Below are 27,677 nucleotides of genomic sequence, written 5' to 3'. Positions count from 1 at the left end.
GATGCATCAATGATAATGAATCAACACAGCAGCTAACTGACCCCAAAACAGAAATTCCTGACGTGTTTGTGGCGCAGGGACTGTCAGTATCCCCTAGTGACAAATTCTCTCCCCAGGAAAGGAAATGTCTTACCACAAACATCAGAAAGCATTTGTCCAATGTATTTCTCAGTGTGAAAGATTATGCTTATCAAATAACTTTACAGATCACCTCCTTGTCTTTCCAGAAGAGTTGGGGTCAATGTGAAAAAAATTTTGCGTGCACAGAACCGGGCTTCTAAACAGAGAACATTCTAAACATTTTACCTCTTTTCCAGCTGATTTTACAATATAGGCAATTAAGTAATCAAGGAATTAATGAATTTCTGGTGCACAAGAAAACCACATAAGCTCGAAGTTCTTCTGCAGTCTCCCGCTTTCTTTTCTGTCACCCTGACTTCCACACTTCTCTTTAGGGACCCCCTAGCCGGCTTGGCTACTGGGGCCACAATCTCACCCCCTCTCACCAGCTCAACAAGGTACTGCAGAACTCGGCTGCAATACCACATTTCACCGGTAGATGTCGGAGCCCCAACACTTGACAGAGTCAACATTCACATTTCTGACAAGCAAACCAGCAGCCATTTAGCGCCTACTGTATACTCGCCGACAATTATGCTAGGCGCTTTCAGGTCAATACCGCACCGGTGGGCTCATCTGGGAAACGCGTGAGGATTCGATTAGTTAAATTGTATAAAGTGTTTTGCACAATGACTGAATCGTAGTGTGAAATTATTACCGGCCCAAGGTGAGGCGGCAGAGACCAGCCGGGGTCCACCGCAGCTGTCTCAGCAGCGAGGTCTGCGTCTGGGCCCAGGGCTTGCTTTCCATCCAGTTGGGGCACTTGTCCTTTTTCCTGTCGCCTACCACCAAGCTGCTGGTACGTCCTCCAAGTTGGGATCCGGAATTTGGCTCCCCTCTGGCAAAGCGACGGTGGTGTTGGTGGGTGGAGGAAGGGGGGTCACAGTTGGGGCGGGTCCAGGGCGGGGCAGCTACATCATCCGCTTTCCTGCGGGCACTTATAAAAGGCGGGCAGCCTGGTAGGTGGCACGGTGGGGCGCAAGACGTCGCGCTCCTAAGGTCTAAACTCAACACAAACTTTTCTCCTTTGACTTCCGGGCCTGCGCTCTACCTGCCCGCGAGACCGACCCCGGCACCTGAGGCACGCGGGCTTGGCCCTCCCGCCGCGTAGCCGGGCGGGGCCTCGGCTGCACCTGGGAGGCTGCACTTGCCTGGGGCCGCCAGTCTCGGGCTGGTGGGCTCCGCTGGGCGCCCAGCGTGCGGCGTACCCGGGTCGACTTCGGCGGGCAGGGCGCCCCGGTCGCCCGCCTCCCGGGGGAAGGACAGGCCGGGACCCACGCTCCGGCGCTCCGACCCGCACTTGGCGCTGGGGCCCTGTGGCCGACGCACACGCGCAGAGAGGAGCCAAGTGCCGGGGCCCCAAGCGCGCGGAGGGTGTGCTCGGCGTAGGCGTGCGGTGGCCGCCCCAGGTGCCGGCAGCCGGGACGCCCCCTCCCCCTACGCACGTGCAGGCCGCCGCCCCCTCCGGGCTACCAGCGCAGCCGCGAGGCGGCGCGCCAATCGCCCAGGGCCGCCGAGGGGCGGGGCCGCTGCCCGCATTGTTCCTCCCCGAGCGGCGGGCCCTCCCCTTCCCCCAGTCCCGGGCGGGGCGCGGGGCCGCCGAAACCGCGGAACGTGGGCTCGCGCCCCGCCTTTGTCTCCCGGGCGCGAGCCGGCGCAGACCCGCCCCCGCCGCTCGCTGCCAGAGCCGCTTTGTGACGCGGCGCGGGGGACGGGGTCGCGGGGTGCTGAGCCGGCGGGCACAGCCTCAGCATGGACGTGACCGTCTCGGAGCTCATGGAGCTCTTCCTGCAGAGCCCGCTGGTGACCTGGGTGAGTGTGCCCGGCCCCTCGCCCCATTGTTGGGGCACTAGCTCCACTCCCGCCCGCCTGCAGTCGCAGCAGACCCGACCCGGCCGGGTTCCCGGAAAGCCCCTGGACGCAGAGGATTCATCAGGTGCCCCCGGCCGGTCATCAAGTGTCCCGGAGTACCGGGGTATTTCCAGCTCTGGAGCCCGCGCGCCCGGTGCAGGACCCCGCCGCGCTCTCGGCCCGGCTGGGGGCTGAACGGGTACACCTGTTCCCACCGGGGCGTTGGGCCGGAGGCCCTAGAGCGACAGTCTTCCGGTGGTCACCCTGGCCTCCCATGGCTTTGACCATTCGAGAAAAGGACCCATTCCCCAAAACATCCTCGTGTAGTTTCTGAACCCCTGAGACCAGCGGGTGGATGGCGGTGGGGATTAGGGGGTTCCCAGTGAGAACGTGTACAGGCTGCGCTGGGCGCACTGATTTCCAGTGGATTTGAGACGTGAGAAATTTATTGAAAAGTCCCTTTTATTTTTTTTTTTTCCGCTCTGACACGCCGGAGAAAAGTGGCGAGGAAGTTTTCTTTCTGCTGTCTCGCGTCTGTTGCCTGGCGCGGGGAGGGGAGAGAGGCCCTGGAGAAGGGTGCTGTTTGTTGAAGGGTGGGTGGTCTTGGGTGACCCCCTCCTGCCCACAGGGGCTCTGCCCGCCTGGAGAGCTTTAGACTGTGCGCGTGGAGGTGACTTTTCCTGCCTTTCTCTCCGTGTCCCCTACCCGCAGGTGAAAACTTTTGGCCCCTTCGGAAGCGGCAACCAGGACACCCTGACAATGTACATGGATTTAGCGGACGGCATCTTTTTGAACCAAATCATGTTGCAAATGTAAGTTATATTCGGGGAGGAAGGAAGGAGGGAATGATGCCGCAGCAAGTCGAAATTTAAGGTTGTAGAAATGGAACGTGAAGTTGCAGTGGAGGGTTCTTTGCACGTCGGGCCACTGGTATCTCAGCATTAACGTGTCTTTTCGTCGTTTGTGGGGTATGGAGAACTCCAGGACAGTGGGTTGGCAGCTTGTTTGATGAAAGGAATTTGAAATTGAGTGACTGTCATCCACATGGTGTAGATAGTGCAATTGACTTCGAACTCAGGGACTTGATTGTTGTTTGAGTAATGAGACGAAAAAAACCCTTTCTTTTGGGGGGCAAGGAACTGTAACGGAGAGTGTCTGGTTACAGGAAGTGTCGGGTGGGACCGGAGCATCCGTGAGTGACTATAAAGTTTCATTCGAGGTCAGGACGCCTGTGTTTCTGAGCTCCCCTTCATCTTCCATTTTCAGTTGCCCCGGAGCAAGTACAGTTGGTTAAGTCCCTTCTCAGGAACTGGATTTAAAGTCACTGTGTTGGGAGAGGCGCAGGGAGCCAGAATACTGTGGTACTGTTTGTCTTGAAGCTTGAGGCTTCAACAGGGTCTTGGTGGAAGTTACACTTGCTAGCATGTTGGTCTGACCACATCCTTTCCTGTTGCTGAATTCTGCAGAGCCTGTCTGATTGACAGCCTGCCACATGTAGGTGTTGGCTCCTGCCGCTGCATTCTGTTTTTAACTCAGGAACTGCAGGGAACATATTGGCACTGAGTGTCAGTATGATTCACAGGCACTTGAAGCAAAATAAAACATCCTGATGTTCTCTGTGGATCAGGCCCTTATGCTCACCTACTCACCTGCAACTAAGCAAATTGTCATACTGGAGCATGAACCTGTTAGCTGATGAGAATCAGCTTCGTTTTTGGCCCACGTGGGAGGGGGAACAGTCAGCTTTGGTATATTCAGAAAGTGGCTTAAATACCTCTACCTACAAAGATCTATTTTAAAAAATTTCCCGAGAACATTGCTTCTTTGGTTTAAGAAGTTACCTGATGTCGTGCTCTGGGAGATACATCTCAGTCTTAATTTTTTTTTTTTTTTTTTTAAGGCACTGCCACTGTTACCAGTCTTGAGTTTGATTAAATTCTAAAGAGACAAATCTGTTGTCAGCTTTGGCAGCACGTCTCCGAGAACATTGATGAGAAGGCGTTTTCCTCGGGTTGTCTTGTGGCATATTCAGGTTCTGGCAACTCTTCCCCTCTCATCCTGTTAGACCCCGAAAATTGCTGGATTCCATGGGTACAGCAACCAGTGAAACTTAGAGCTGTCCTGTTTAATTAAAAAAAAAAGCAGCAGTGTCCCCCAGCCTTTTCATTCAGCTTTTACACCCAGGCGAGGGGAGAACAAAAGCCCTGGGACTGTTTCTCTTTCTTCCCTGACCTTTGGAATTCCTGAAGCGTTTACCACTTGCTTGTAAATCAGGAAAGCCTGTTGGACCATTCCTTTGAGAAATGCCAGCTCATCACTTGTTCACACTCGGCTCGCGGCTGAATTCAGTTGGACGGGCTTCTCCCTTCCCCTTGACAGTTTGAAACGTTATTTTCTCCTCTGTGCTTCGCCAGGGTAATCGTGCTGGAAGTGGGAACTGATACGTTTGCAGCTCTTCAGGCCTCAAGCAGTGCTTCTGGGTCCTCTGGCCAGGGTTGGACACCGAGGAGGGGACAGTGGGGAAGACGGGTGGCTTTCCAGAAGGAGGAAATCAAGGAGGGAGAGGCACAAGCAGCACGCAGTTTACTGACTGACTGATAGGAATGACCCTGTTCCAGGTGATAGATATCAGAGCATTGTTCGCTCTTGAAAGTGGGCAGGGATTGACTGGAAAGGGGGCACAAGTGAACTTCTGAGGGTGGTAGAAATGTTCCATATATTGACTGGAGTATATTTCATCTTTCAAAACTCATCAAGGTGTAACTTAAGATATATGCATTTTACCCTAAATGTAAAAGTTACCTCAGGGGGACTTCCTGGGTGGTCCAGTGGTTAAGACTCTGTGCTTCTAATGTAGGGGGTGCGGATTCGATCCCTGGTCGGGGAACTAAGATCCCACATAAAAAATTACCTCAAAAAAACAACAACAACGAATTTCAACCCTAGTGTTGAAAGCCTAGATAGCCAGCTTGGGTTCAAACCCTAGGTCTCTCTCATGCATGCTTTGTGATGCTGGGCACATCACTCAACCTCTCAGTTTCCTCACCTGTAAAGTGGGAAGGAAAGTACCTTCCTTAAGAGATGGTTGTGAGGATTAAATGATGTTAGTAATTAGCATAGTGCCTGCCACTTAATAGGTATTGGCGTTGGTTATGTAGTTACGCATCCACCTTCTTAATCCAGAAAGGATTTGGGGCACCCCCTAAGAGTTCTTTTTTTTTTTTTTTTTCTTTTCTGTCCACCTTTCTCTTACATTCCTAGTCTCCTAGATTACCGCATACTTCTTAGCCTTAGCTCGCTCCCAACAAGATCTAGGGCAAAACTGGACTCTGGGACCCATATCCTAGCCCCACATCTAACACTACTTAAGCCAAGCCTGTTTTCACTTCTCCCAAGTGGAGACATGTTGGGCTAACTAGCAGGTAAGTGATAAGGCTGTTCTGCCTTATCTCCCATGCTAGTAGCCCCAACTGTCTTCAGTTCGCCTGTTTTGATAAATTCTCTCCAAGTTGGTAGGACCTGAGAAAATTGCTGAGAGCAGTGTGCTAACCTGTTGCTGGAGTTCAGATAAGAGGCGTGTTACCTAACACTTCGGAGCCATATGGAGGCTGGCTGGGGGTCACGTGACTGCACCTGGGCATTGTCTCTGGCAACTGAAGAAGGCTGCGGTAGTAGTCTCTGGGCCCTGGCCTCCTAGTGACATCAGTGCCTGGAAGCTGGAAAGCCCTGTGGGCTCAGCTTTCAGGGGAGGCCCAGGTCTAAGAGAATTCCTGAATGAAAGTGAGGCATTGAGTGGCGTGGATGGAGATGCTTGGGAAAACTTGCTGAATAGCTCCTCTGTAAATGCAGTTTCTCTGGGTACCTACTGGTAGTCCAGGGAAAAACTAGGTGTCTGATTCACTTTGGACACATTTTTCATGGTCTCATAGGAAAATTAAGAGCTTCGACTCTAGCATCAGGCAGACAAGTTCAAATCCTCCCTCTGCCACTTACTAGTGCTCTTATCTTGGGCAAGTTACTTAAACTCTCTAAGCCTCAATCTCCTGATTTGTAATAAGGGGGATGGTATTTTATGGATTTGGGGAGGATTAAATAAGATTATGCATTATGCATGTATAGGAAATGCCCAGCAAATGTCAGTCATCATTATTGTTAGCGTGGAGCCTAGAGCTGGGTTTGTGTGTATGTGCCCACGTGCGTGTGATGGTGTACATCTGTGCATGTGAGAGTGGACACCTGAACTGACGCAATGGCTGTTGAGTTCAGCTAAGAACTTAGGGCTGGCTGGGACTGAGAGCTTGTGCCTGGGCAAGGCCTGCGTTAAATCCAACACTGTTTGCTTTGTTCAGACTCCTTTCTAACCCCTTGTACTAGCTGCAAATTTACGGATAATATATTAGTTATTCAGAAGCTGGAAATAGCCTCAGACCAATGTGAGAGTTCCTTAGGCTTCTCAAAAGCATGTGAATGATAATATTTTTCCTTAGTGTGCTGGAGGAGGAGTTATGTTCCCATTTTGCAGATGTACAAGCTGAGGATAAAGGGGCAGATACTGATTAGTTGAATGAGTTTGTGTTGGTGCTAGAGAGTTGGAGCAAGAAAGATTTTTACTCATGAACTTGAGTGATACTCTCATGGCTGCAGCATATGATACTCTTCATGGGGCCTTTGAGTCTGTAAAAAATTACACAAAAAAATTCACGTTCGTTGGAGGGAGGTCAGAACATACAGATGAGCAAAACGAACATTGCCTATAATTTTACCATGTCGAGGTAGCAGAATTAGTATTTTGGTGTTTCCCAGATGTTGTCTATGGTATATACGTAGAATATGTGTTCCTAATGTTCTCTTATACAAATTTGGGCTCCGGCTACTGTGTAACACCTTTTTTATTAACCTGTGATAGATTATCAACATCTCCATCATCTGTATCAAACGTAGTTTCTCATTCAGGGTTTTTTGGATTCATTTTTAAATTTAGGAAGTCTTTGGAATATGATGAAAAGTTGGGGGCTGGCCTTTTCACAAAGGAGGGAGGCAAGGTTGCTATAAATCTAAATTATAGTTCTCTTCAAAATTTTAGGGAAAGTTGATTTCTTTTTTTCAAGTTAGAAGTTTTTATCAGAAGGAAGCCCCGGGGGCCCACACTTTGGACTTGTATCTCTCCAAGTTCGGACAAGCTACCAGTTGCTTTGTTGCACCCTTGTCTCTCTCCTGTCCTCTGACATCCTGATGGGCTGTGTGGCTTTGCTTTCTAGGGCTGTCATACAAAGAAGATCCTTATTCTTAATGATGGTTTTCAGGCAAACAGTCTTGCAGTGGTTCTATGATGTCCTCTTCCTGGGATCAAGAACCAGGTACCACGTGTGCCAGTGCGGACCTGGCCTCCCTAGAATGATAACCTTTTAGTACTGGAAGGATCCTGTGGTCATCTTGCAGATGAGGACAGTGGGGCCCAGAGAACTTTGGCCAGTCCTGGCCCCATTTCCAAACCAGAATCAGTAGCTCCTAACCCACTTCTTGCTGAGGGACAGGGCGGGGTTACACAGTGCTGGGCAGAGTGGGGATAGGCCTTCCTTCACCATAATTGACTTTTGTTCGATTTGTTTCCTAATCTCTCTTTACCCTGAGAGCCTGAGTTAAAGGAGGGAGTGCTAATGATCATGATAATTAGTCTAATTACTCATATAGAACCCCCTCCCCGACCTCCGTCACCTGACGGTCTCCCAGGCCCCGACCCTGGATCCTGGGTGTGTGTTGTGCCATTGCCCGTGCAGCGAATGTCCACATGTTTGCCAAGGTCTTCCAGCTTCTGGCACTCCTCAGGGGGTCCCCGTCTGACTTAATGAAAGCTGGGACTACAATAGCAACAAAAAACAGAAAAAGCCCTGCATGTTCTGAAGTTCTGCTATTTTAGGAAGCACGCTTGTCACGTTATGAAATTGCTTCTCATCTCTTAAGGTGTCTATCGTAAAGGGAAGAGAACTGCACCCTTAAGATAAATTACTTTGTCGTGCTAGGTGCACTTCTGTAGCTAAAATGCCTTTGTGGTTTAAATTCTGAATGCCTCCTCTGCTGCTAAATTAATTGCCACTGAACTGTTAACCTTTATTTTCTCAGTAATGAATGGCTCCAGGAGAAACATGTAACATGTAAATGGCTTGGCCAGATTCTAGTACTGTGTGGGGACAATAAGAAACGTTGTCCCCGGGCTTTCCTGGTGGCGCAGTGGTTGAGAGTCAGCGATGCAGGGGATGCGGGTTCGTGCCCCGGTCCGGGAGGATCCCACATGCTGCAGAGAGGCTGGGCCCGTGAGCCATGGCCGCTGAGCCTGCGCGTCCGGAGCCTGTGCTCCGCAACAGGAGAGGCCAAAACAGTGAGAGGCCTGCGTACCGCAAAAAAAAAAAATACGAAGAAAAAAAAGAAACGTTGTCCCAGGACAGTTGAAAAGAGGTCCTCTGGTTGTCCCAAGGAGCCCATGTGACTGTTTTAGGAGATACAGGATGATTGAATAAAGTCCATGGCTGATTATTGCAAGTGATTCATAAAGGGGTTTGCATATACACAATACAGTGTAGGGACTCATAGTGTTTATATCAGATATTTACTTAATGGTTGAATTTTAAACAGCTTGTGTTATTAAGAAATTGTGCTTATAGTGGCATTTGAAGTAATTGCTATTTTTAGATTTTTTTCCTGTTTGTCAACTTTGTATAAATTATTGGCTTTGGATGAGCTGAATGGCATTGAAATTGATTTGCGTAACTCCCCAAATTCCCCTTCTTGTCCTCTCATCATCATCATCATCATCGAGGGGCCCGAGGAAGGAGGAAGAGACCTGTCTCTCCTCCATCACAGCAGCCCCTGGAAGGCTCAGCACCCTTAACACAGGGCTCGGATGACGGAAGAAACTGTGAAGACAGCCCTCATTTGAATGAAACATCCTTTGTGGTGCCTTGGGACAGTCGAATGGCACGGAGGGCTATGTTAGGAAAAGCTGTGTGGGCTACATGGGGAGAGGGAAGAGAAATCCGTTCTGTTGAGTCTGTTCTCTTCAAATAGGAAATATTTTTGACACTGAGAATTTTTGAGAAATGTCCTGTATGTAGATGAGTGAAATTATAAATCGCTTGATTCAGATTTCTAGTTTCATCACAAGCAGACCTGACTTTTGCCTGAGATTGGAAAATAAATGACACTTTGGGGGTTTCCCACAGGAATTATTTGTGTCTCTTCACATTTCTCGTAGGGTGTGTTGTACACCACATAGTATCGCATACTCATGGTGGTGGTTTTTGAGATAGAATTGTGCCCCTGGAATGTGAATCACAGGCAAGAGCAATTCGGTGACATAGGCAGGAGACCGGTTTGAAATGGAACATCAATGACTTTACTGGTTTATGAAGTCAGAAAGTGTACTGTTTCCCCCTTTTCCATCTTTCTTGATATTTCCCGTATTTCGCTTTGGTCAGCTTTGGATCCTTTTTAATCTTCAGATATATTGGGGGGTAGGTTATTGATGTTTACACAGTGCAGCTTTTGGGTCTGCACTGACACTTGGTTGTTTATGGCTGCTCTGGGGCCAGAAATAACATTGCTTAAGGGCTGGTGGGGGGCTGAGTGCTTGGGGGGGGACAGGAGGTGATGTGGCTCCCTGGAGGTCCACGGCTTGGCAGCGGCAGAATTAGGACTTGACTTGAGCCACTCTGTCACAGCTGCATAGTAACCTAGGCTTGGAGAGGACCGAATGCTCAGTAGCGCCTGGGGTAGGATGGGGTGTGACAGATGCTGGGAGATGCAATGTTCCATTCTCATTTTTCTTCCCCTAGAGATCCCAGGCCAACAAATCAACGCATCAACAAACACGTCAACAATGATGTGAACCTTCGCATTCAGAACTTGACCATCTTGGTGAGAAACATTAAGACCTACTACCAGGTAAGGCGGGCCCCCCCCCGCGCCGCCCTCCCCGGGTTCTGTGCGTCCGGCAGTACCGTCATTTGAACCGTTTCCCTACAGGAAGCCAAGAGGAAACGGTGGTCAGGCATCTGCTTGTTGAAACTTGGTGTGTTTGCACATGCATCCCTCTTTTTGGCATCGTGAGAAGGGTCAGAGGTGGGATTGCTTTACTTTGTCCAGGGAATGTTCTCTGAGCCATGTGCAAAGCATCGTGCCAGGTGCTGTGAGGGCCCTAGAGACGAGCCTTGGTTTTCAGCCACGGCCCAAGCACACAGTCGAGTGGGGACTGGCTGGCACGGGCTCTGGGAGGGGCAACCTGACACGGTTATCACCCACAGCTCCGTGAGTCTGTACAGGAGTGATTCAAAGGGTTGAGGGACAGAAGGGACCACAGAAGGGTTATGTTCAGGACAAATATATAATCAGTGAGCGCCCAGCTGGCAGACAGGAGCACCGGGTTCACAGTATGGGGTGTCTGCTTGTGAAATGCTCCCCATATCTCATTAGCAGGTAGTCGGTGGGTCAGACAGGAGGGCCCAAAGGGGGAAGGGCTGTGAAAATCCCCATCCGAGCCTCGGGAAGGTTGAGTGAGAATCTTTGATGATGTTCATGATCTTTAGATAGCCGGCATTGATGGGAAACATATTTAAACTTTGCACCTCAGAGCCCTGATTGTCAAACTTAGCAGTGAAACTTTTTCCCCCATATGATTTTCCTGAGTCCCCAGATGAAGCCCTAGCAAATCTCATTGACTTGAGGGCTGGGGGACTCTAGCGCCCTCAGCTCAGCCCCTCTTTCTCCAGGGCATCTCTGTGGGTTCCCAGGACCCCAGGGAACACAGTTTGAGAATCACTGCTCAAGAACCAGTCTCCTTCCAGATTCACACTGGGGTTTCACTGAGCCCTCTGCCTCTGAGACCTCCCCTAGCACTCAGCTTCCTGGGCTGTAACTTAGTCCTGGTTCTGGGGCTTGGGAGAATCTTCAGAGTCATGAGGACCCTGTCACCATGAGGAAGCCCTCCACCCAGCTGTGGCTTCCCTCTCTGCCCTCGTGCGGTGGTGCTGGTTCAGAGGTCACTGAGGTCGCTGGCCAGGCGGCCAGGTGGAGTTTGCACTGTGGCGCTGGGCTGGGTGCTGGGTCCAGTTCCTGCACAGGGCTGTGGTTGCTGCTGGATCTGAAAGAAGGAGGGAAAAGGAGGGAGTGGACAGTGTCTTGGGTTTTCTGAGATGATTATTTCCACTTTCCTCCCACTGGGGTCGGGGTACATGAGAGGGGGCTTGGGGTGCTGGGATGTTTTGCTTGTGTGGCCAGTTCAGCCCCTTGTGCTCGTTCCATGGCCCGCTGGTGGCCCAGCACCGTGGACACTCCGAGCGGCCTTTGGGAGGCTTGGCACCAGGCCCATGCTTTAGTAACAGAGGCCAGCTGTGCTGAGGAGGGGTCTGGGGGTGCGGGAGAGCCCTGTGAGAAATGGATCTATAAGGGTGACGGGGGTTTGTTTCCTTGCTGAGGAGAGCCAGTGCCAGGGCTGGGCACGCTGTCAGCAGGTGGGTCTCAGCTACTGCTTCCCTCGTGACAGCCGCAGTCAGGGGAAATGGGTGCTGCCAGTGAACTCGGGCCTGGGTGTGGAGGGGGCTGCCTGGTGGCCGTGGTGATTGTTTAGCAGCTACTCGGGGCTTGATCTCTGGCTGCAGGCACCATTCATGGTAAGCAGTGCTTTCGACGCTGTGTGCTAAGTGCCAGGGGAAGCAGGTGGTGCTAACAGTTGGAGACAAGACCCCTAACTCTGGGCAGGTGAGTCTCCTGCCCCAGGTGTGGCTGGGAGGTGGTAACCCTCCCTGCAAGCACTGGGGTGGAGGTGAGGTTTCTGGCTCTGTACGCAGCACGGAACAGTCAGGTGCTTGCTGCAGGCTGTTTGGCCTGGCAGGTGCTGCCCTCTGGGCTTGGCGGCCCAGTAGGACACATGCTGGTGGCACTCAGCAGCTCTGACAGTCCAGTCTGGGCCGGCCAAAGGGCTTGAGACCCTCTACTTGGAGGTAACGTGCCCCTCTTAGGGCACTGTGCCGAGTTCCAGAAGATGGGAGACAGTCACAGGAAGGAGACGATCTAGTCCATTCTCAGGGCCCAGAAAGACTTATGGGTAGAAAAGAGGACCCTGCATCCTTGTTCTGTTTCTGTGCTGTTAGCTCTTTGAGGGCAGGGCTGCTGTGTATTGGCAGCCTCAGCTCCAACCTGGAGCAAATGTTTGCTGAAAGCACTTGCTAAAAGCCATGAGGCGTCCCTGACCCTCAGCCAGCCCTGCTCCCTTGGAGGAAGCTGGCAGGACACTGCCCTTTGGGTTGACACAGCTTAGGTGTGGGCAGTGTTCTGTTGTGTATTTTTTCCTTCCAACTTATGATAAAATAAAGTTTAGTTCTGGTTATATAAGTAATATGTGCTCTTAATAAACGGCTTAGAAAACAAACAAGTAGCAAGAAGAAAAGAACCACTCATAACCCCACCACCCAGAGGCAATCACTATTAACATTTTTAGAGCTTCCTTCCAGTTTTTGCGTGAATAGTTTTTTGTTGTTGTTTTGTTTTTTGTTTTTAACATCTTTATTGGAGTATAGTTGCTTTACAGTGGTGTGTTCATTTCTGCTTTATAACAGTGAATCAGTTATACATATACGTATATCCCCATATCCCCTCCCTCTTGCGTCTCCCTCCCACCCTCCCTATCCCACCCCTCTAGGTGGTCACAAAGCACCGAGCTGATCTCCCTGTGCTATGCGGCTGCTTCCCACTAGCTATCTATTTTACATTTGGTAGTGTATATATGGCCTTGTCACTCTCTCACTTTGTCCCAGCTTACCCTTCCCCCTCCCCGTGTCCTTAGGTCCATTCTCTACATCTGCATCTTTATTCCTGTCCTGCCCCTAGGTGCTTCATGACCATTTTTATTTTATTTTTTTAGATTCCATATCTGTGTGTTAACCTACGGTATTTGTTTTTCTCTTTCTGACTGACTTCACTCTGTATGGCAGACGCCTGAATAGTTTTTGTTTTACACCGTTGTGGTCGGGACATACATACAATTGCATACCCTGCCTGTTTTCCTTACCACCTGACAATTGTAGCATAAACATACAATAACAATAATGGGTTATTATTTTAAAGGGACATTCAAGGAAGTTTCCCAAAAGAAGTACTGCCCAGCATCCCCTTGTGAGAGAGACCCTGCAGGTTGTAAGGGCTTGGGGTGAAGTGAGACAAACGTGGTTCTTACTGTGGCTGGGGTGGCTGGGAGGGTGGGAGGTCACCCCTTCGGGAGGGGGACTTCCTCTTGCCATGGCTTTTCAGTAGACACACCAAGGTCATGGAGTCCAGCCCCGGGTCTTGTTTGCAAAGCAGTGGTTTGGCCGCCCCCAGGCTGTCCCCTTCTTTTCTGAGGCATGTGGGGCAGGGACAGTCAGCAGGGACAGGGGCCTCTCGTGAATAGCGTGGGCTTCTTTCACAAGGAAGCTCAAGTTTTGCCCCTGAAAAGCCCTGGAGACAGAAAAGGTCCTTGACATTTTTCTGGGGCTGAGGACAGGCAGTGGGTGAGAACCAGCACGGCCAGATTCAGTCTGACCACCAGGGTTGCAGGCCTCCCTCTGACCTGCTGCTCGGACTCTTCCGGGGTTGGCGCCTGGAATCGGCATTTTCAGAAGTTCCCCAGCTGTTTGAGTCTTAACATCCTTCCGACAGGATGGGGAATCAGCAGGCTAGAGATAGAGAGGTGGTTCTCAAAGTGTGGTCCCCAGACCAGCAGCATCAGCATCACCTGGGAACTTGTGAGATGCAGGTTGTCAGGCCCCTCCCCCAGACCTGCTGTGGAGGTCCAGTAGGCTGCATCTTAACAAGCCCTCCAGGTGATTCTGATGCACATGCGTGGGAACTAGTGGGTTAGAGCATTTCTCGTGATGTCTAGGAGGGGCACCTTCAGCCAGGTCTCCTGGGGCGGAGAGGGCTCAGTTCTCACCAGGTAACTCCTCTCCATCACATACAATGGACACACATCTCATCTGCCCCAGGACAGGAAGAGGAGAGGCTCTGAGGAGAGAGGCTGCAAAGATGAGGGGGTGACCAGAGGGAATAGGTGTCACCGAGGGAGTTGCTGGGAAGGGGCAGAGGAAGCCAGAGTTGGACAGGACCTTGGGAAGAGCTCCCAGTTCAGTCTGTGAATTTTAAGGACGGAAAGGTTGATCAGAACGAGCATCCGTAAATGGGACATCTGCGGAGAGGCCTGGAGGAAAGGCGGGCCTGGACCAGAACCGCACGCTGCTTTGAGCCGCCTGGCTGGTTAGCGTGGAGCCCAGCATCGCATGAGGCTTTTTTTTTTTTTTTTTAAATTGGTCCCTCAACTCACTTCTTTTTTTTTTTTAAGATTTCTTTTTATTTATTTATTTATTTTGGCCGTGCCGGATCTTCGTCGGGGCATACGGACCCTTTGTTGTGGCATGCGGGGATCTAGTTCCCCAGCCAGGGATCGAACCCGGGCCCCCTGCATTGGGAGCCTGGAGTCTTACCCACTGGACCACCAGGGAAGTCCACATGAGGCTTGTTTTACTCACTCAACAGCCAAACTCTTTTCCATCTGAGTCCTTTTCAGTTAAAATTTGGATTTATAGAATGGTTCATTGTTAACATTCAGAGCCTCGAGTATGGACATTGAGTGCATGTTCATTTGATCATGGAATCAGTAGGAACATAAGGCAGTATACGCAGAAATCCCCGGTGCAGCAGGTGGCTGATACATGCTTATCCTTGGCGGCTTGCTCATGGTGTCAACTGCCATCCCCTGCCCTGGACACCTGTGATCTAGGTCCTTCTCGCGACTCTTAGAGCCTAATTGTCATGTGAAGTTTCTGAGGTTTCTTTGGCTTTCTGCTGGTGGGAAGCACTTCACACGGCGGCCTGGACAAGTGCCGTGTGTGTTGGTGGAGATGTAAGTCTTCATTGCTGACTCACATGTGGATATCGATCCTGAAATCGGGACCCTCAGGTGCATGTAGGGACCCGCCTGCAGGACTGACTCTGAAATGGGAAATTGGCTGAGTTTCTCTGAGCATCTCCCCTCGCTGGCCAAGCACTGGGACAGGCAGCTTTCCTTCTGTGGGCCTCCTGAGTTCTCATCTGTCCGAAAGAGGGTGGGCCCTTGTGGTTCTGAAATTCCACAGTCGCATAATGGCCAGAGACCACCAAGGTTTAGAGTTTCAGGTGACCTCGAGGAAGCTCTGCATTAACGAGTTCCTGGAACTCGGCTCTTCTGGTTTCTCACGTGGTTGGAAGGCTAGAACGGACCCAGAATATTGTTCTTTATCTCAGAATGGTTTCTTCTCAGCAGAAGAAGAGGTTCAGGGTTGCCCTATCTTCTATAATCTCTTTTTTCCTTCATTGCTTTGAAAAATTAAAAATAAAACAGTACAAATGGTTATAATGAACACCTGTGTATCTGCTCAAAATAAATATGAATGTATGTGAATATTTTTCATATTTGCTTCAGACCTCTCTTTCAAGAATCTTTTTTCTGATTGAAGTCTCCAGTGTGCCTCTACTGCATCCAGTTATCCTTCCCTCCCTCCCTGGAGGTACCGCTGTCGTCAACTTGTGTGCGTATACGTACTGTTTTATGTCATCTCTTCAGATAAAACCTCCATATACTGCCTGTACCTCTTGTCCACTCAGCCTTGCTTTTGCTTTTGAGATCTGTCAGCTTTCTGTGGCATTTGTATTAGATAACCATGGGCTGACTACTAAAAGTTAGAATTATCTTTAGGACTGTGCACACTCAGTTTGAAAAAACGAAAGACTTGTCAAAAGTAAGAACAGAAGGAAATGTATATTTGACATTGTTGGTGGGAACAAAGTAAACTGTCTCATTCGTGTAATCTCAGGGTTTTTAGGTAAAGTGATGTCTCCTTAGGTGGGTGTGATGTGCTTTGCTTTGGTGGATAGAGACAGTGTTCAAGGGAACTTAGAGTCTGCTCAGGCCCTGTCTACAGGTACCAGTGGCTTTTGCTTTATGAGTAATACTGTGTATTGAATTTGTAGGGGAGAAATTACTTTGTCCACTCTTTAAAGGTTAAAGAGTAAGGCTGTGAGATGGGTATTCTTGTTGTAGCTTATATCTATGTTTTGAGGAAATTAAAAGTAATGTTTTTGATTATAATTTCTCTTTAACTTTTTTTTAAACATCTTTATTGGAGTATAATTGCTTTACAATGGTGTGTTAGTTTCTGCTTTATAATAAAGTGAATTAGTTATACATATGTCCCCATATCTCTTCCCTCTTGCAATGATTGTAATTTCTGATTACAGATTGGGAAATATAGAGAAAATTAAATCTGCCCACTATTTCATCACCTAGGCATACCATTGTTACCATTTTGGTATTTATGCTTCCTGACTCTGTGTCTGTTACTATATGTGTTTCAAGGAGTGGGTTGTATGTGACCTGTGTGGTGAGCGTTTTCCCATGTCATTAACTATTCTTTCGTAATATGAGTTTTAGTGTCTACGTGGCATTTCATTATGTGGCTGTACCACTGTCATTGATACTGAGTTATTTCTGTCTTAGAATTATAAACAATACCCCATGAACATACTTGGTCCATAAATCTTTCAACAACTGTTTTTATGTTCTTAGGATAAATTCCTAGCATGGAATTCCTGCGTCAGAGGGCATGAACACTTGGAGGACTTTTGCTACTTATTGCCAAAATTACCTTCTTTACAGGCCTTTTGTTTTTCTTTACTGAATTGCACCTTTGTGCCCTTCACCCATTGTGATGGTACCTGTTACAATGGCGTATTCTATGTTGCCACTGAACACTGAAGTTTTCTGTGTCTCTGCCATGTGGACGAAGGTCTGAGATTATTTTTACCGTACATCTGGGCGAACTGCCTTGAGTTGGTGGGTCACTGGGTCCTGGTTTGGAATCTCCAGCAGGGTTATGGCGTGGTGACCGAACACAGCAGTGAGGCGGGGTGGTCCGGACTTAGGACCGGGAGGCCTTCGTCAGAGGGGCTCCTGTGCCCCATCCCCATATCAGCAGTGGGAGCCTTTGTCTGCCGCAGACTTGACCCAGGAGATTACCGACTTCCCTGTGAATGCTCTCGGTCTAAAGTTCAAGAGAAAGCCTTCCAGACTGAGTTGGGAGGTGAGGCTGAGGAGGGCGGGGGTCTGTGTGGACCCCACCTTTCCTCTTTCCTTCTTCTTGCTTCCCGTCCCCCGTTCTCTCTAGTGTAGGGTGATGAAGTGTGGGATGAGGAAGCCATGGTGGCCCTGCCGGGGCTCACCCAGTTCTCTGTCCCCCCTCCTTGTTCTTAAGGCCAGTCTCCATGCCTGAGATGCTGTGTCTTGTGGGGTGGGAGATGGAGCAGGTAGACCAGCTGCTAGAATACCTGTGTGTGCACAGGACATGGATGTCACGGGACACGGGAGGGAGTTTCCCAGCCTGGGAAGGGGCGAAGCTCACAGAGAGCTTTCTGAAGGGGGTGACGCTTGGCTTTAGTCCTGAGGATGGGTAGGGAGCTAGACTGGCAGAAAATGGGGTGCATGGGGGGTGTCCTGGGAGAGCAAAACCTGAAAAATGTAGAGACATAAAGCAGCCGGCAGGCTGTCACCTCTGAGTGGCTGAGTGTCACCACAGAGCTTGGGGCTTCTGTGAGGAGTGGTGATGGTGAGGCTCGAAAGATACGGAGGTTCCAGAGGGCAGATGCCGTGCTAACAAATTTGAACTTCATCCTGAAGGACTTGGGAGTCTTTATAGCATTTTTAAAGAAGAAAGTTTAAAACAGAAAACTCTTGACACCCGTATTGAGGATGGATTGGTGTCAGGAGAGAGTGGGGAGTCAGGGCAGGTCATGGCGGCCTGGACCAACGCAGGCGCAGAGGAGAGAGGGGTATTGGCCACGCGGGGCCGTGGACGGCAGGTTGCTAGGTGCCCCACCCAGAGCGAACATCCGGGGGAGGATAAAGTGCTTTCTCAGGCCCGGGAGAGCTGAGCCCTGCAGCAGGGTGCTTGCCCCCCGGGCTTCAGGGCAGGGCCCGATGGGGTTGGGTGGCAGTGGCTCCAGGTCAGCCCGACAGGGGCTGGAGCAGGGCTGCAGCAGGGTGGCAGCTTTCAGGGCCACCCGCATTCTCTTTCTCCACACTAAGCAGAAGGCGTCTAGTCCTGACTTGTGACCCTCCCTGTCTTGCTGGCCAAGGATGGAGTGGACAGGGCTTCGGACACCTGGTCACGGGCCACTCAGTCCCACACCTTTCCAGAGGCGGGTTTGTTTCTGCAAGATGTGAGACCAAGTGCCAGTTGGACTTGGTTTCTTTTTTTCTCTTTTCAGAAGAAATGCTATGGAGGCGTAATGAATAGTAAGCAGGCACTTTGGGACCCAGCTCTGTGCCCCAGTCAGAAGGCTGAGAGGAGATAACTGGGTGCCTGCTGTAAGCCACGCATTATGCTAGGAGCTTTCAGCCCTGTCACAGTGAGGAGGAGACTGCTGTCCCTGTTTTACAGATTAGGAAAGTGAGGCCCGTGGAGTAGGGTGCGGAAGCCCCAGGGAGCGGCAAGTTTTCTTGGTCATCGGCTGCTTGGGGAAACGTCTAAACATGAAGCTTTCTGCGGTCATGTAGGGAGCTGGCTTGCTGTGGGCAGACCAGCTGTTCTGTGAAGGTGGGCAAGGCCATTCAGGATTATCTGCGCCAGTGTGGGATGGGTCCTGAGCCCGAAGCCTCGCCAGGCCGGGAGTGCTGCCTCCCCAGGGTCTCCTGCTTGGGCTCCCCCTTACTAACCAGATTTCACACCAGCCGGGAGCCTCAGAGGAAGGGGCTAGATTGCTTCAGGCGCCTCCTGAAACCAGCACTTCCGGGGCTGGGCAGTGGGTGGGACAGAGGGAGCAGCTGGCCTCAGACTTCACCCTGCTGCATCCCCCAGAGCAGCAGGAAGCAGAGAATCAGGGCTAATTGCAGAGGGAGGGGAGGGGTGAAAGGTGGGTCTGATGTAATTAGCAGAGCCAGAATTTGACCAGGCCCTGGCGGCTTAAGGCCCGGAGACCCGGGGAGGGCGGTGGGAGGTGGGGTGTGTGTGTGTGTGCGCGTGCGTGTATGCGTGTGCGTGCGTGCGTGCGCATGCACAGCTGTTGACGGAATCTTTCTGGTCTCTCTGGGCTCCTCCTCCTGGCCTTGGGTCCAGAGCTTGAATTGCTGGGGGTTTCCCTGCTCTCTCTGAGCGGCCAGGCTCTCCTTTGCCTTGAAGGAAAGGAAGCAGCTTTCACTTGGAGTCTTCCCTTTGCACCCGGGATGGCCCCGAGGCCCCCGTGGGCTGCCGCCTTGCTTTGGTCTGTTCTACACGGAGCTGAGCCCAAATGCGCAGTACACAGTTGGCCCTAAAGACCTCCTCACGTTTACAGATCTGGACTTCCTCAGTGTTTCTGATACAGGTTCTCTCGCCATGTGTTTACTTTTTTATCTTTTGCTCAACTGTTCTCTTAATCCATGGGCATTCGTTTAAAGTGTTAAGTTTTCGAGCCCTTCATGGAAGGTCCGTGCACCCAATTCCTTTTGTAACAAAAAGGAGGGAAATGGATTTCTCAAGTTTGTAAAAAGAAAAAGAGTCTCTCCCTTGCCTTGGGTTTTGGTGTTAAATGCCAAGATCAGCGTGTTTGATATTATAACTGGTTTGTGAGAGGGACTCATGGGGGAACTTGCCTGGGCAGGCTTTGCCCTCCATAAAGCTGGCTGCGTGGCTCGCGTCCAGGGCTAATAACAGTTTCTCTTACTCAACTGTTCTTTGTGGAAAGGCAGTTTCTCTGCTACTTTGCCGTGGCATTCAGGGCCTTGGTCCTTTACGATGTAACTTCAGTCTTATTTCTCTAGTAATGAGAATGACAGAGTAATGAGGATGAGGCAGCGCTTGTCTTAAGTTGGTGAAGCTCAGCTGGGATTGTTGGAGGGGCCGCAGCTTGTACCCCCAGTTCTGAGTTTGAAGTTTTGAGAGGAGGTGGAGGTTTCAGGAGGGTAAAGAGGCTGTCAGCTGAATGCCGCGAGGGTTCCATTGGTTTGGGATTGGGTTTCAGCAGGTTAAGGGAAGAGGGATGGTGCTCTAAATATGGGGCCACTCTCCGTGGTAACAGGGGGGTACAGTGTAACTTTGGGGAGGAGCCTTGCGTTGCCCCCCATAGCTGCCCACCCTTCTGGGCTGGCCCTGGCATCGGCTCCAGCTCTGCAGGGAGAAGTCAGGTTTGCTTTCTCAGCTCGGGGGTAGGCGCTTAGCCACCACCCAGTGGAAGAGGATGAGCTAGCTCTGTGGGGTCACTTCTCCAGTGCCCTAGAAGGTCAGGAAGGTGAAGCCAGAAGAGGAAGAACAAGGTGGAAGGGGAGAGGGCAGAAGTAAGGGCGAGTCATTTAATTTTTTCAAGGGTCTAGAAACTTGTGTGTCACTGTTCCTAACCATATGACTTGGGGTGCATCATTTGATTTCACCTCTAAAATATGGGTAACACCATATTACCGGTCGTGTGGGGCTCAGGTGAAATACTGCCTAGTTTCTGAGTCAGTGAAGAACAGTAATAGCGCTAGCTCGTCCTCCCAGGCTGACTTTGCGGGGCCGCTCCTGTGCGTTCACGCTCTGCAGATGGAGGGGCCACGTCGCTTGTGTAGGTGGAAAACCGGAGACACAGGAGATGCACACCAGGTACAAATAGGAAGAGAGGAGGAAAAGCAGCTGCAAGCTCCTTTGTCTGCAGAGGCAGGAGGTGGAGTCGTGGGCTCCATTGAGCTCACCTCTCAGAGTTGTGGCCTTGGGTAATTTCATGTCTGAGAGTCTTTCTTGTTGGAAAAGTGGGGATATTAATAGTGCCTGCCTCAAGCATTGCAGCGAGGTTAAGGAAGGGCTTTGGACAGGTTCATGCTAGGAGTGCTAAGATGCCCACCAGTCTAGCAGAGGTGGGGGGTCGTTACAGAGACCCGCCGCTCTGGGCTGTGCTTCCTTCGTTCGTTAGCGATCGGATTATGGAGGGGCCCTTCCAAAGGTTACACTCTGATTTACTTGGATTAGTCCAATACGCGTGCGCGTACGTGCTTGACTCTTGCCCTACACATTTTTCTCCTATATGCATTTTTAATTTAAAGCATACTGTTTGCTTCCAGTGAACTGACTGTCTGAGGCACATTATCTCTTGGCAGCCTCATGACTGTCTCTCCCACCAGCAGTGACACGCCTTAAAAGTAGGTACCGCATCTCTGTCTCTGTTCGCCTCTTACCACACCAGCATGGAAACATGCCTGCCATCAGTCAGCGTGTGCGAGTGACAAGATCCAGGGCCACAGAAGCCGTGACTCGGTGGGTTACTCCACCGAGGAAGTCAGAGAATAACGTCATTGCGTTCAGGGAACATATTACTGGCCTGGGCCCAGGATCTATCTCCAGGCTAAAATAACCCTATAAAAGTCCTCGACTCCTTCCCCATTTCTAGACAGTTGAATAATTGGAGCACAGGGCCCTCCTTTATTCATTCTCTGTCCCTCGAGTGCCTGACACATGTCAGGGACTTAGGACCTGACTGTGAAGGGGGTCAAGGGGGGCAAACCAGGATGGAGATGCAGTGCAGTGGGGTGAGGGGGAGACCGGAGCCTTTGAATCCCACTCTTACAGGGGTCCCCCGCGGCTTTCACGCCGACCTGCAGGCTTTTCACATGGTGTTTGCTTTGTTGATGTAGATGCCATATGTCAGGTGCCCGGGAGGCTCAGTCCCTGGGGGGTGGAAGTTAAATTGATTGTTTTCAACTTTGTCTAGCCAGCTTGGCTCCCTTGAGCTTGCCAGTGTTTAGGCTTAATGACTTTGAAACTTTAAAAATAAATCCCTCCTTTTCCAAACCACAGTAACCAAACAGGCTGTCCTCCTGTTCTTGGAACCAGTCAGAAAAGTTGATTTCCCTTTACATTGTGGAATCACGGTTGCTTAAGATATCAGAAACTCTAAAGCAGTTTTGACATTTCTGTGCTAAGTTGGTCTTCTAAACACCTTCCTCCCCCCATTGTTCGGATGAGAATTTGTGACATTTAAATGTTACAGAGTAGAGCTTACAAAATTGGATTTTTCCAAGGTGAACAGACTGCGTCTCAGATGTGGATGTCCCAAGCTTGAGATGCCGAAAGAAGAAATGGTGGTTTCTGATAACTCCAAGCTCTCCTTGAGCCACCTGAGACCGAAGCTTGTCCAGACTTTTAGAGGAAGGCAGAGGAGGACTGAGGTGTGGGTCGCCTGGGAGGATGGCCGCGCTCGGGTCTCTCCGGCTTCTCTTCTCACCTACCATTACCCTGGTTTCTTCCTTTGGGAGGGAAACTCCTCTCAGGCTGCCTTTACCTTGTCAGCCCCTCACCTGCATCCCAGGGGAGCCTCAGGCCAGTGTCCTCCCCATCATTCTGGAAACAGCCGGCAGCTGAGTCTGTCACCCCTGCCCCCCTGCAGCCTCTCCAGGGGCTTCTCCTTCTCCTGCACAAGTGGGAATCCCCTCGCCCACCAGACACCACACACAGCGCTGTGACCTGGGGCAAGCAGCCCGACCCCTCCAAGTCGTCCTCCTCTGTCCAGTGGGGATAACAACCAAACTCGAAGCCCTGGGTCGTGACAGTTCAGAGAGGGTGCCTGCGTGTGAGATGCGTTGGCTTGGTGCTGCTGTAGAGCTGCAGCTGGTGAGGGTGGACTGTGCTGCTTCCTGGGCTGCAGTGCTGTCTGTGCTGCCCCGTCCTCTGCACTCAGGCGTCGTGCCTGGGCACTTCTCCCGCCGGAGCACCTTCCCTTGGTCTGCCTCTGTGAAGCCCACGCAGATGCTCTGAACCTGAGTTTAATTATTTTCATTATCACCGTCATCACACTCTTCAGCTCTCATCTGCTTTCTCTGGGTCCTGCACGAGTTGGCAGGCCTCCCTCAGGGCAGGGACTTTGGCGACCTTTGCTTTCCCAGGGTCTAGGAGCACAGTAAATGCCAGCTGATGGGATGCCGTGATACCAGCTTCCATCCCGTAAACTGGGTCCAAAAGAAGCAGACGTGACTGGCCCAACCGTGCCCGCCTGGGCCGAGGGTCCTCCCTGGGGCACGTTTATGTGATGGGCTGGACTCTCAAATGTTCCTACTTTAATGCATGGCCTGTACTGAAATTCTGGGTCTTTATTGACCCTGGGGTTCAAAAGGTGGGATAAATTGATTTCTAAAGGCGGGCAAAGCCACTTTGATAAGCCTTTTAATCTCGTGCTTTTTAAACAGAAAGTAACTGGAAGTGGGACCAGTGAAGCCTTCCTCTGTTTTCTCCCTTTGGAAGTATTCTCCTCTGGTTCTGACCGAGGTTTCCTCCCTTGCTCTGGAAGGTCAAAGTCAGGACCTCAGAGCTCCATGTCCATAACCATCCCCAGCTCCAAAGTTACTGGGTTTGGTTTCGGGGGGGGGGCATGGTGGGGCACATTTGGGAAGGGGTGATCCAGTGCCTAAGTTCATAGGTCATTTAAATTCCAGGGTGTGTTTGAACTCCTCCTAGGTGCAGTCTCAGGAAGGGAGAGCTTGAACCCCTGGAGATGGCCGGGTTGGTGGGAACAGGGTGAGCTGGAGCAGCTGTTGTGGTGGCCCAGTGGCTGCCACCTTGAGAGATCCCAGAGGTTTGGGAGCAGACAGATGGAGTTGGGGGGTGAGTTCATCGTGTGGCTTTGAAATCCAAGTGTACGTTCAGCTGTGGTTGGAAACAGTTTAGAATGTGTGAGAAGAGGTAACTAGACTTTATTCTAGAGTAGACCAGAAATAAATAAGAAAGGAAGAATATGGTATGCTCAGGAGAACTTGACTTTTGGTCTTCTTGATTTGGAAATCACCTTTGGCTTTTAAAAATCAAGGAACTGGGGCTTCCCTGGTGGCGCAGTGGTTGAGAGTCCGCCTGCCGATGCAGGGGACATGGGTTCATGCTCCGGTCCGGGAGGATCCCACATGCCGTGGAGCAGCCGGGCCCGTGAGCCATGGCTGCTGAGCCTGCGCATCCGGAGCCTGTGCTCCACAGCAGGAGAGGCCACAACAGTGAGAGGCCCGCGTACCGCAAAAAAAAAAAAAAAATCAAGGAGCTACACCCACTTTCATGGTGTTATTCACAGAAGCCAAAGGTGGAAGCAGCACAAGTGTCCATCTGTGGATGAATGGATTAAGAAAATGTGGTACGGGCTTCCCTGGTGGCACAATGGTTGGGAGTCCGCCGGCCGATGCAGGGGACACGGGTTCGTGCCCCGGCCTGGGAGGATCCCACATGCCGCGGAGCAGCTGGGCCTGTGAGCCATGGCCGTTGAGCCTGCGCGTCTGGGCCCTGTGCTCCGCAGCGGGAGAGGCCACAGCAGTGGGAGGCCCGCGTACCGCAAGAAAACACACACACACACACACACACACACACACACACACACACACAAAGAAAATGTACATGCATACAATGGAATATTATTCAGCCTTAAAAAAGGAGATTCTGACACATGCTCCAGCATAGATGAACCATGTGGACATTACGCTGAGTGACATAAGCCAGTCACATAAAGACAAATACTGTAAGGCTCCACTTGTATGAGGTACTTATAGAGCAGTCAGACTGAGAGAGACAGAAAGTATAATGGTGGTTGCCAGGGGCTGGGGGAAAGGATGCTGGGAATGGGGAATTAAGTGTTTAATGGGATGGAGTTGAGTTTTGCCAGAGGAAAGGAATTCTGAAGATTGGTACAGCAGTGTGAATGCACTTAACACTACTGAATTGTACACTTAAAATTGGTTAAGGTGGTAAATGTTAATGTGTATTTTATGTGGTCTTTCTGTTATGTGTATTCTACGATAATTGTACCCAAAAAGGGACTGAACCCACACTTTTTCCTTCTGGAGGCCCTTGTTCTCTCCATTTTCTCATTCACAGGTGCACCTGGGATGCAGGCAAAGGAAGTATAATAGGATGTTTCTACTCCATTCTGTGGACTTGGGGATTTTCTGTGTTGTTTGGGGTTTTGTGTTTGTTTCTAACTCGTTCAGGCTCTGGGAATAGAATGAGACCAGCTGTTGGCTCTTTGCGCGTGGAACCTGGAAGGTGGCTTCGGGGACACCTTTAGGAGGATGTGGTGGGTGTGACCGTGGGCTGTTAACTCCTAGGGTCCAGCAGTGTGGACCTGGAACAGCTAGTTAGAAAACCAAGAAGTTGGACTGGTGGGTGCTCCACAGCCCAAGGTTGTACAGTCAGGGCTTAAGTTAACACTGATACAGCTGAGGTGCCAGCTGTGTCATCTCTGCATTTAGCATAGAGCATGAGACGTGATTTGGGCATTGCATTGAATTAGATGGGTCCCCACCCTCTCTAATATGGTAATGAGGTGGAGATGCTAGGAGCATGAATTGAGAGGAGGATAGAAGGTTTTTGTGGAACGTATGGCCGTGTGCCAGATGCTGGTCTCAAGTATTTTCTGAAGGAATGAAGAGGGCATCCAATAAGAATGTCCGTGATGTTAATCATACAGGGTGTGGAACCTCAGCCCCGGCTTTAAAAGTGGTGGGTCTTTCCCACTTAGTGGCTAAATGACCATACATGGCTAGCGGAGCAGATCGCTCAGCATTTCTTTACTTTCCTTTTTTTTTTTTTAACTCCTTCTTTTTTGTTTGTTTTAAAGAAAAAACTTTTTCTCTTGGAGTCAGCATGGGGGTTTTTTCCACACTGAAGCACTTAGTCTTAAGCCTGGAGAGCCAAGATACTCCTGTTGGTGATGGGTAGTCCTAGGGTATGAGGACTTCTCAGCAGTTCATGCCTAAATCAAACCATGATTAAACTGTCAGAAACAGAAGCATCCCTTTCTTTTTTTTTTGATGCTCAATGAACTTCATTTATTTTTTTTTACTGAAGTATAGTTGATTTACAATGTTGTGTTAATTACTGCTGTATAGCAAAGTGATTCAGTTGTACTCACACACACATACACATATACACTCGTTTTTTATATTCTGTTCCATTATGGTTTATCACAGGATACTGAATATGGTTCCTGGTGCTAAACAGTAGAACCTTGTTGTTTATCCATTCCATATATAATAGCTTACATCTGCTGACCCCGATCTCCCATTCCACCTCCCCGCCTTGGCAACCACAAGTCTGTTCTCTGTCTGTGAGTCTGTTTCTGTTTCACAGATAGGTTCATTTGTGTCATATTTTAGATTCCACATGTAAGTGATATCATATGGTATTTGTTTTTCTCTTTCTGACTTACTTCACTTAGTATGATAATCTCTAGTCTCATCTATGTTGCTGAAAATGGCATTATTTCATTCTTTTTCATGGCTGACTAGTATACCGTTGTATATTTATACCACATCTTTTTTTTTAGGAGTTTATTAATTAATTTATTTTTGCTGTGTTCGGTCTTTGTTTCTGTGCGAGGGCTTTCTCTAGTTGTGGCAAGCGGGAGCCACTCTTCATCGTGGTCCGCGGGCCTCTCACTATCGCGGCCTCTCTTGTTGCGGAGCACAGGCTCCAGACGCGCAGGCTCAGTAGTTGTGGCTCACGGACCTAGTTGCTCCGCAGCATGAGGGATCCTCCCAGACCAGGGCTCGAACCCGTGTCCCCTGCATTAGCAGGCAGATTCTCAACCACTGTGCCACCAGGGAAGCCCTACATCTTCCTTTTTTTTTCTTTTCTGGTACGCGGGCCTCTCACTGTTATGGCCTCTCCCGTTGCGGAGCACAGGCTCCGGACGCGCAGGCTCAGCGGCCATGGCTCGTGGGCCCAGCCACTCCGCGGCATGTGGGATCTTCCCGGACCGGGGCACGAAGCCGTGTCCCCTGCATCGGCAGGCGGACCCTCAACCACTGCGCCACCAGGAAAGCCCAACACATCTTCTTTATGCATTCCTCTGTCAGTGGACATTTAGGTTGCTTCTTGGCTATTGTGAATAGTGCTGCTATGAACATAGGGGTGCATGTATCTTTCTGGAGTAGAGTTTTGTCTGGATATATGGAAGCATCCCTTTCTTCTTGAGGTCTTTTGGGTCTAGGTCACTGATGTCAGCTTTGGACTTGCAATCACATGTGTCTAGAAGAGCGGTTGGCGACTTGGCCCTGACGAAGCTGGGGAGGATGAGGAGGGAGGTGGTGGAAGAGGTCAGGGTGCACAGCGCCCGCTGTTCCCATTCTGGCGTCTGGACTTGGAGGGAGGGCTGATGGAACCACTTCTTCTTTCTCCTCACTTACCCCTGCCCGGCCCGTAAAGGCCCCACTCCGTTAGCTGCTGAGGCTTTAAAAGGAACTAATTTGACCCTCGTCCAGGCAGAGGACAGGAGTGTTCCCTGCACGCTTGGTTTTCCTTGGATTTGGTGCTGGTCTGGCGTCCTGACTAATGTCCTGCCTTGGGCTGGTGAACAGACTGGGGGAGGGGTCGTATTCCATCTGGGAATGAGCTTTCCCCGCCCCTGCGAGGGAGACCTTGGCCCACTGTGCAGAATCAGGAACCTGGACGCTTTCTTGTCCGCCTTGTATTTTTATCACGTAGATGATACTAATCAGAATAAAACTTGGCCTAAGAAGAGAGAAGGCAGATGTTCCCCACCGTCCTGCCAGCTCAGCACATTGAAGTGGTTCGTAGTTCACTGTCCTTTGGAGCCTGTGGTCGTTCCCTGGGAAGGGAATCTGTGGCTTTCACGGGGACAGCTGATGGCTATTAATACCCCGAGGAAGTCCT

At 50.5% G+C, this 27,677-nt stretch overlaps 1 protein-coding gene across 9 annotated transcripts in view; it reads left to right on the top strand.

Moving 5' to 3' along the window:
• Nucleotides 1-1,698: 1,698 nt before the first annotated feature.
• Nucleotides 1,699-27,677, top strand: part of CCDC88C (coiled-coil domain containing 88C) — a 127,864-nt gene continuing 101,885 nt past the window's right edge. For 8 of the 9 annotated variants that reach the window (XR_007475860.1, XR_007475861.1, XM_033418819.2 and 5 more), the window contains exons 1-3: nt 1,699-1,932; nt 2,683-2,783; nt 9,801-9,909. Coding sequence is in view for 7 of the 9 variants with exons in the window: in XM_033418819.2 (XP_033274710.1) it covers nt 1,873-1,932; nt 2,683-2,783; nt 9,801-9,909 (270 nt within the window). In the remaining 2 variants the exon portion in view is untranslated. The remainder of the gene's footprint in view (nt 1,933-2,682; nt 2,784-9,800; nt 9,910-27,677) is intronic. The other variant, XM_004262339.4, reaches the window with a different exon arrangement.

Source organism: Orcinus orca, chromosome 2 (assembly GCF_937001465.1).
Source record: "Orcinus orca chromosome 2, mOrcOrc1.1, whole genome shotgun sequence".
In the NCBI taxonomy this organism is placed as follows: domain Eukaryota; kingdom Metazoa; phylum Chordata; class Mammalia; order Artiodactyla; family Delphinidae; genus Orcinus; species Orcinus orca.
The sequence above is the reverse complement of the archived record's forward strand: the minus strand, read 5'-3'. Positions and strand labels throughout refer to the sequence as shown.